At 43.5% G+C, this 8,790-nt stretch overlaps 1 protein-coding gene across 1 annotated transcript; it reads right to left on the reverse strand.

Annotated features, from left to right (window-relative positions):
- Positions 1–340: 340 nt before the first annotated feature.
- LOC119277850 lies at positions 341–7,406 on the reverse strand. The gene is made up of 14 exons (XM_037559181.1): positions 7,282–7,406; positions 6,239–6,377; positions 5,799–6,018; positions 5,618–5,718; positions 5,334–5,455; positions 5,167–5,258; positions 4,543–4,648; positions 4,311–4,465; positions 3,484–3,611; positions 3,173–3,303; positions 2,563–2,660; positions 1,671–2,453; positions 1,147–1,351; positions 341–855 (listed from the first exon to the last, which is right to left on the reverse strand). The coding sequence occupies exons 2-13, from the start codon at positions 6,336–6,338 to the stop codon at positions 1,264–1,266; spliced, it is 2,124 nt and encodes a 707-aa protein (XP_037415078.1). The 5' UTR covers positions 6,339–6,377; positions 7,282–7,406; the 3' UTR covers positions 341–855; positions 1,147–1,263.
- Between the last annotated feature and the right edge of the window lie 1,384 nt (positions 7,407–8,790).

An 8,790-nucleotide genomic window follows, 5' to 3' on the forward strand; every position in this document is an offset into this window, starting at 1 on the left:
GAGAAGACCTTTCTACTGATTCACCCGGAGCTTCCCATAATATTTGTCAGCCGGGGACGTTGAGCTTCAATCATATGCGCATGCGGCTGGTCCAGAGGTCACCTTGTCGCATCGCCAAACAAAGTCAACGTGCGCCGTAAATGTACTCTGTGGTGCCACTTGGGGATTGATATGATATGCAAAACAAGGCAAGTGCAATACGAGCAACAACAGAAAAAAAGAGGAAATTCCACAGTTCAGAACACCACTTCTCCACATATTCAGTAAGCACGATGGTGATCCATGAAAGTGTAGACCCAGCTGACACATTTACAGTGTTAAGTTTTAACTTTGTCAGAGAGAATAGAATAGTAACTTGGATTTCTATCATTTTCCATCCGCAAATTCATGGCAGTTCAGATTTTACAGGCGAAACATACATGTGCTGGTGTCAAGGTTACAACACTGCTCGAAGCAAAAGTTGACACCAGAGGCTTTAATTCAGTAGTACAAGTTGGTCATAAATAATGAAGCCGGTCTCCGTTGACCAATTGTATATCTAAGAGCGGCGCGCCCGAGCTATCAGGAAAGCTGAATACAACAATGCTGAGGTCAAGTAGCGTTCTTCAGGATGGACCCAAGGCTCGTTTGGGACCCTTGCTTCTTCTACAGCTTCCTAACTTATGCATGTGAAGAGCGCATGATCATAGCTCCCTAAGTTGTATATGTACAGAAGGAAGAAGGCAAGCTGAATAGTGATACATGTGTACCAGCCTAACAGGTTTCAGTTAGACAGAATCCTCTCCGGTGGATGAATTGCGAATGGGCCGGTTCCGTTTCTGTGTTTCTATAACCCTTTGCATGGCATAGTGACACCTGCAAAGCAAATAGGGAACAACGTTGTAGTTATCCTTGTCACGGAAAAAATTACGAATTACGGAAGCATAGTAGTTAACCAACAGGAATTTTTGTTAGACATTTATACTTAGATCTAGTGTAATCTCAATCCAATTAATCTAGAATAGGTGAAGCTCTGCACTCATTGTTCATTTGGAACAGCAATCAAATATAGCTCTTAACCCTAATGAACTTTCCACATGAGTAGAGTACTAGAGTTTTGCCATAATAAAGTTTTATTCCCTGTATATAGAGATTTTGAGGACATACCTCCGCGGGAGATGATCAAGGAACATGTGAGGGGTCAAGTTGGATAATGATACATTTGTACAGAAGGAAGAGGCCAAGCTGGATAATGATACATTTGTACCAGCCTAACATATTCAGTTAGACAGAATCCTCTCCACTGGATGAATTGAGAATGGGCTGGTTCCGTTTCCGTGTTTCTATAACCCTTTGCATGGCATGGTGACACCTACAAAGCAGTAGATCAACTATATAATTTAAGAAAACACACCAGTGAACAATGCTGTGGTTATCTTTGTCACACAAAAAACCTCTGAACTACCAAAGCATAGTAATTAACAAACAAGGATTTGTTAAACGTTTTTACTTTGATCTAGACCTGTGTAATTTCAATCCAATTAATCTAGAATGGGTTAAGCTCAGCAGCATTCATTCCAAGTTGGAACAGCGAAGAAATAAAACTCTTAAACCCAATGAACTTTCCACACGGGTATAGTACTAGAGTTTTGATCTAATAAATTCCACAAAGAGAGTTTCTGAGGATATACCTCCACGGGAGATGATCAAGGAACATGCGAGGGGTCACAACAAGGTCCATAAAATCCCGCCGATTCGCTATAAATGCTTTATAACTCTTGTTCTTGTGACGAGTCACAAGTGTCTTCGGCAATGGAGAAGTACCATTCTTTATGGGAACGATATGAATAATGAGGCCAGGGAGGTACACATCTGGCGACTGCCCTTCAGATAAACTTATTGTACACGTGTGATCCGGAGCAGATGAGAGCTCAGTACCATTATTTGAATGAGGTAACCTGTAACTACTTCCGGATTCATCCAAGCCAGCTTGTGAAAACTTGTCATCTCTGTATGCATAACTAGGTTCTCCAGAAGGTGCATCATCCAGAACACCACGCGAAGCAACAGTCAATTTTTCACCATTATAGGTTAATGTTGTTCTAGATCGTCCCAACTCATAGTTAATTGCCGCAGTGGAGCTAATTCTATGTTTGGGAGTATTTACCAAGCAAGATATTGCTTGACCAAAGAGGAACACACCACCTCTAACTGTATGCATTACACTCTTTCCATGGATTTGACCATTACTTTGCTTTGCATCGCTGACTGTCTGAAGAGCACCAGAAGAAGCACATCGAACCACAGCGTGTTGTTCATCATGCCTTTTATTGCTCGTGAAGCCACTCACTAGTTTGCCAACTTTAGTAGAATTTGGCGAAGTATCCTTTGATAAAGCTTTGATAGCAGCACCACGTAATCGAATTACCGAATTCATGGATAATCTCGAGGAAAATTCATCGTTGTGGACAATGCTGCAAGTAACAGATAGCTAATCAGAAAATCAAATGCTGTTGTCACTTGCCAGTAATAAAAAATAATATATGTACAATAAGTTCACTGGTACAGAAATTTGAAGTTCACCTGGTGACAAACTGTGAGCATGCATCTGCTATCACGAAATCCACACAGGGTGCAGCTCCATAAGTAAAGACATGTAATTTTGGAAACTGTTTATATAGCTGCATATAATAACACTGGCTAATTGTCAAACATGAATATGTCAAAAATAAATTTAGGGTGAACTCAACAGTTAACAATTGCAAGAACATAGAAGTGGTATGATTTGGTGCCTCATGGGCATGTACCCACATTTATGAAAAGAGTGACACCCAAAATAGTTCGGCCGCAACACGACACATCACTTGTGTTTTTGAGGGGGAAAAGTCTGTTGTGCAGCTGCTCATGCATGGATTGAGTCAGATGCGCGTATGTGGGCTTCGTCTGGTGAGACTGGGTTATACACGACGCTGCCAACAATGCAATAACTAGGAGCACAGTCTTGTGCGTGTGGTCTGGGTTTTTGGCCTAGTCTTAGGTTTGTACATTACATATTACAGTCTTTTGTATTAGTGCGTCGAGACGCAAAGTGTTTTTTATAAAACAAAATAATAACCAATCAAGCTCTGACTGAATAACAAATCAACAAATCAAATGCATGACATAAATTCCATGCAAATATAAGCTAACTTACCATAATACCAAGAAGTGCAGCTACAGCACCTCCTAAAGAATGTCCAACAATTTCAATATTGTATCCATCACACTCACATCCAGCTCCAAGCAGCGAAGATAAGAACCCAGCTGTCATCAGCTCTGACTTATCTGCAGGCGGTTCCATGCTAGCGGTTAATATAAAAGACAAGTTATTTATTGCAGCGGTTGAAGTGTTCTTTTCTTTTATGGGCATACGAGGCTCTGCTGTATTGCACTGTGCTAGTTTCTAAGAACACAGTGAGTATGTGTGTGCATAGAAGATAAATCTACATTTAGTTCCATGTTAACCTTGATGAATGGACTGCCCTTCAAGCTTTGTGTACAATTCTCGAGCCGATTCAATAATTCCTGCATGCCCATAGTGTGGAAAAGACGAGAGGACAGCCTCCTTCACTTGAGGGGGCAACTGATCAGAACTGCAATATAACAAATCATTTATAAGGTAAATTAAGAGTCAAATTCATAATTGAGTTCAGAGTGACCATTGACAAACACTAGGTGAATGAGAAAATCCTACAGATTCACTCATGGCAGCCTACTAGGGGTGGAGAGTTCCAAATAGTTCCTTTTTAGTTTCTCATACGAGGGTAAACTCCCAGACTCTATTACCAGAAGACAACAGATCAAATCATTTACGAGGTAAATGAGTCAATTGATAATTGAGTTCAGATAACCATTTACGCTAGGTGAATGAGAAAAACCTCCAGGTTCAATCATGGCAGCCTACTAGTGGTGGAGAATTCCGATAGTTTCATTTTAGTTCCTTATACAAGGTAAAAACCCCAGGCTCTACTGCCAGAAGACAAACAGAACAAAGTTCCTACTTAAGTCTTTGAGTACCGTTTGCCACCTACTGCTAACAACCGAACCCGTACAGGAAAACGAACGAGTTTATGCTCTTCTGATAACCCAGAGGAAAAAGGTGTACATAATCGCCCTGATGAAGCACTGGCCACAGGACCATCCAACCAGCAAAAGCAGCTATTCAGTAAATATGTGATGATATGGATCAGACAATTCTTTGACATACGAGCCTAATTTCAAAAGGGAACTTTAGTTCACTCTGGATAAATTTCAGTATGACAGATAAGGCTAATGCAGATAGAGTTAGTTACTTGATCAGCCCATCCAAGTCATCCATGGTAAGAGAGCATTCCCTACACAAGCCATCGGTTATAACATCTTCTGGAGTCTCAGTTCCACGAATGGCAATGACTATTGTTCTCAAGTTATGTAAGACAATAACAAAGTAGGCAGCCTCACGTTTTGTCTGCAAGAAGAAGAGAAAAGAACTTAGATTTGTCACAAAATAACTGTAAAGTTGATCCAGTGGATGTGCCGATTTACCTGGCTAACACGCCCTTTCCGAAGAACTTCTGGGGGCACATTGACATACTTTAGGAAAGCCGCTGCATGCCCTCTCCACCAATTATCTCCTTCAAGGATTGGTCGTCTAAGGAAGTAAAGTTCTGTAAGCTGATTATGCATCATGCAACAGAGAAAAAAAGATATCTCATAAAAAAAACTCAATTTGCAAACGAAATTTGTTTATCCTGCAAACTTTACTTTTGAACTCAAGAGAGAAACCACAAGATGCCATGTTTAAGAGACTGCGGCTGGATGAAAATGTAGTTATCAAATTAAATGATGCAAATGACTGAAGGGAGCTATTAGCTTCAGATCCAGAGCAGACATTTCTAAGAATGGAACCAATATATAGTGGACTAAAATGCACCAACTCGTATGAACCCCACTGAGGCCTCGATCAAGTAACACTATTTGATGTTTTTGTGGCCTCAAGAATGAACGGACACCAAAGTACCAAACTGAGCAGGCGTGAATGACCCAAATGTTAAAGATGGCAGAAGCAGTTGTATAATATTAATTCTACAAACAATAATCCTTTTTAAACTACAAACAATGATCTGATGATTGATTGCAAATCCATTTAGAAAGACCTAGAATATTTACCTAGCACGAGTCCATGGAGTTAAAATACCTTGCCTATTGAGCCAAACACAGGGAAACATAAGAGGATTCCTCCCAAAATCAAGTAGCGGACCCTACAAGGAAAAATATGTCAACAATATAACATAAAACACTGGAAATGGGACCAAGTGAAGGATGCAGAAAGTAACTGTATAGGCAGCTTCAGCAAATGGATGAAACAGAATAGCCTCTTGGATGAGATCAGGAGGAGCTTCCACTTGCTCTCTTGGAAGAACTGTCGACATCTTGGATTTCTGCAACAATGAAAACCCTGGAAAAAAAAATCATTTGTCACAGATATTAGTGCTAAATTATAATGGTGCTAAACAGAAGTATCAGGAAACCACAACGTCAAAGCACAGATAAACACATAATTAATCACCAACATCGAACAGAACCGTGCTTTGAATGAGAAGGTAAATAGAAAACCAACCGGCTATGAGCTCAAGATGACCAGTCCCAGATGCACGATAAGCCATAATATCTCCCAACAGTTTTGCCACGACACATATATCGTCATCTTCCAGTACACTCCTGGCAAGGTGAAGGACAACGTTGCTAAGATTGACCAAATATCAACAGAAATAACATAGCACTCAGCACCAGGGACATACGAGTACTTCACCCGTCCTAGACAACATAAAACCTCACGAAAGCCATGATCAAACACCTCCCTATAGTGAGCCCTCCATGCAATATCATGGGTTGCATAAAAGGACCTCCATCTTAGTACATCAGAACCTGTGGCACACTGGACTATTGTTCCCACCCACATGACAACAAGAAAAATCATTAACAAGATGTTCTTCCAGTCATTGACGTCCTTGTCGTGTCCTGGTAAAATTCACAGAACATAACTCAGTAATTATAAAGTAGAATTGTAACACAGGAATTCCCAAAACCCTGCACCTAACAAACTAAATGATTTAAGACTGCATTTTTATATATCAGTACATGTCTTCGACGATACAGATAATTTAATCACAAAGAACAAGGATAGATTAGATAAAGAAGTTCTTTGTACTTCAGACAAATTCAGTAAATCTGAATGTACCTGAAAAACACTCCTTCAATGACTTCCCAGATGAGAAATCCTTTACAATAATACACATCAAATAAAGTGCCAGCACAAATTGGAGCACTGTAATTACCATCCCAAACCTTGCCCACCAAAGCCATCTATTGTATCGTAGCTGTCCACAAAATAATAGTAAGTGATGTCATGGTTCAGAATGCTATTATGGAACATCTACAAACCAAGTAGGATATGAATCATGTTATTAACACTAACACTTCGAGGCAGTAGCCATCAACAATACATCACTTCTTTAAAGGAAGTGGTGCCATGAGCCAAATAAATCAATGAAACTAACATTACCAAGAATTAGTAAAAGGAAGCTAAAAATAGCTACATATTCACTTTCATTGTGTCGTGGTGGGTAAGATATTTAACGGACTTGGTTGCGTTGATACTATGTTCTACAGAGGAAAAGTGAATGATCGCAGTAGTCAGCATGTTCTATGATATCCTAGCTGACAGAATAAAGTAATGTTTGGGTGTGGCGGATGTGTATGGCTACTGATTGTTCCACTCCCACAGGTCTGAACAACCAATTTCTTCGCCACATTTGTAATGGCTTTGCCATAGTTTAGCAGAAAACTTGTTGCAAATTTCAGCTATGAACCAAACATGTTGAAATGTTAAAGCCGGCCGCGATTGACCCAGCCGGATCCAACAAGATCACCTATTTTGACCATGGCACCCTCCCAATTTGGCTACATATTGTGACAGTTTCTCATACTGTCGGTCTGTGGCAGTGCAGTTCTAGCTTAGCTAAGTGAGTTGAGACAAACTAATCAGGTAATTCTATTTCCTGCAAAGAAAAAAAAACTCTTGCCTTTTCGAGAAGCACTGGACCAGAATATGGCCGTGAACATGACATTGTTACTGTTATTACCATTGAGTTACAAATAAAGCAGCTCCCAAAATCCATTTTTCCATAATAGTATTGTTTTTTCACGATTTCAGCATTGATTGGTTTGTAACCGAGCTGTAACTAGCTCGAGGGCAAGGCCGCATTGCTCTGGGCAGCTTACCCGCGAGAGATGCCTGAGGTCGCGGTCGCTGTCGACGTGCGCCCCGATGGCGCCGGCGGCGATCGCGCTCGCCGCCAGGCCCTGCGCGAACCCGGCCACGGCGGACGCGAGGAGCCTCGCCGCGGAGGCCGCGGACGCGGCGGCGGCTGCGGGGCCGAGCGCGCCCCCGCAGCGGCCCCGGAGCGCGAGGGCGGCGACGGCCGCGCCGGTGGACGCGGCAGCGGCGTTGAGCAGCGCCGAGCAGGCGGTGGACCACCGCACTGCGGCCAGCACGCCGGCGGGCATGGCGAGGCGGGGGCGGAGGCGACGAGGTGGCGAGTGGTGGAGGCACACGAGGCCAGCACTACTAGGTGGGCAGCACCAGATGCCATTGGCGCTGCCTTTTTCTCTTATGACGAGGCGATTGCTGGAGCCTGGAGACGGGGGAAGGGGACAGCGGGTGGGGCCTAGTGTCAGCAGGTGGTGGGGTTTTGCGTAGGGTGTCTGGTTGGCAGTTGAGCTGACCCGCTTTCTCTCTGTCTCTGCGCGCTCTCATACGGAAAGGTTCCGTGTACGAAATGGCATTATTTTAGCATTGACACTGTGGTGTTTGACCCTCGCTGCGCTGTGGGCCAGATGGCGCTTCTGCTCTCCGGGTCCCGCTTGTCATTGTGGCGTAGTGTCGGAGGGCTACATTGATGGAAAATAGGTTGGGGTTTATATAGTTGGCACGCCGCGTGGGAGATTAATGGCGTGCTTCTAGAACGGGGTGGTGGTACTGGTATATGGTTCGCTCGGTCGCTGTGGGCGTTGGAGGTGGCTTAGCCAGGTCAATGCGTCGGGTCCACTGCTACGACCACATGACGAGCAACCGCAGTGTGGAGTGTGGAGAGGAAAGTAGATTGCTCGAGCAATGCGTATCGGCCACGTACCCTCCTGAAACAGTGGCTGTGGCTCGCACTAGAGGCGCACCACAAGATGTTTCTTTCTTCCAGCAACGCTCGTCTTCTTCGATCCGGTGAGGAAAACCCATCAAATCTTGCTTGCTTGCTTGCACGATTGCAATTGTTCACGTTTGTGCTCGTCATGGGTCAGGGAGCACCGCTGATACAGACTAGCAGGCGGAGGCGTGGCGGCACGGTTAGATGATAGGCTCGTGAAATTGTATAGGTTGGTGCTACGTGACATGTTGTCACGGTTGTACTATGTGCGTGCATGTAATATGTATGTAGCAGGTTGCTAGCTAAGGGTTGATCTTATCCATGTATAGCTTGGAGTAGAGCAAAGCCTAGTAATAACATGCGTCAATTGTAATTCTTTTCCTGCTATATAACACGGACACGTCCCTGCAGAGATTGTATACGCTTTCATGCCTCTTTTCTTATATGATATCCGAGCAATCCTCGACTTCATCCATGGCGACGTCTTCAACTTCCTTCCCCTCCTCTCCATTTGTTCACGCCGTCACCGAGAAGCTGACCAAGGGCAATCAAGCGCTGTGGCGGGTGTCCGTGCTCTCTGCCACCTGGG

Source organism: Triticum dicoccoides, chromosome 3B (genome assembly GCF_002162155.2).
Source record: "Triticum dicoccoides isolate Atlit2015 ecotype Zavitan chromosome 3B, WEW_v2.0, whole genome shotgun sequence".
Lineage (NCBI taxonomy): Eukaryota > Viridiplantae > Streptophyta > Magnoliopsida > Poales > Poaceae > Triticum > Triticum dicoccoides.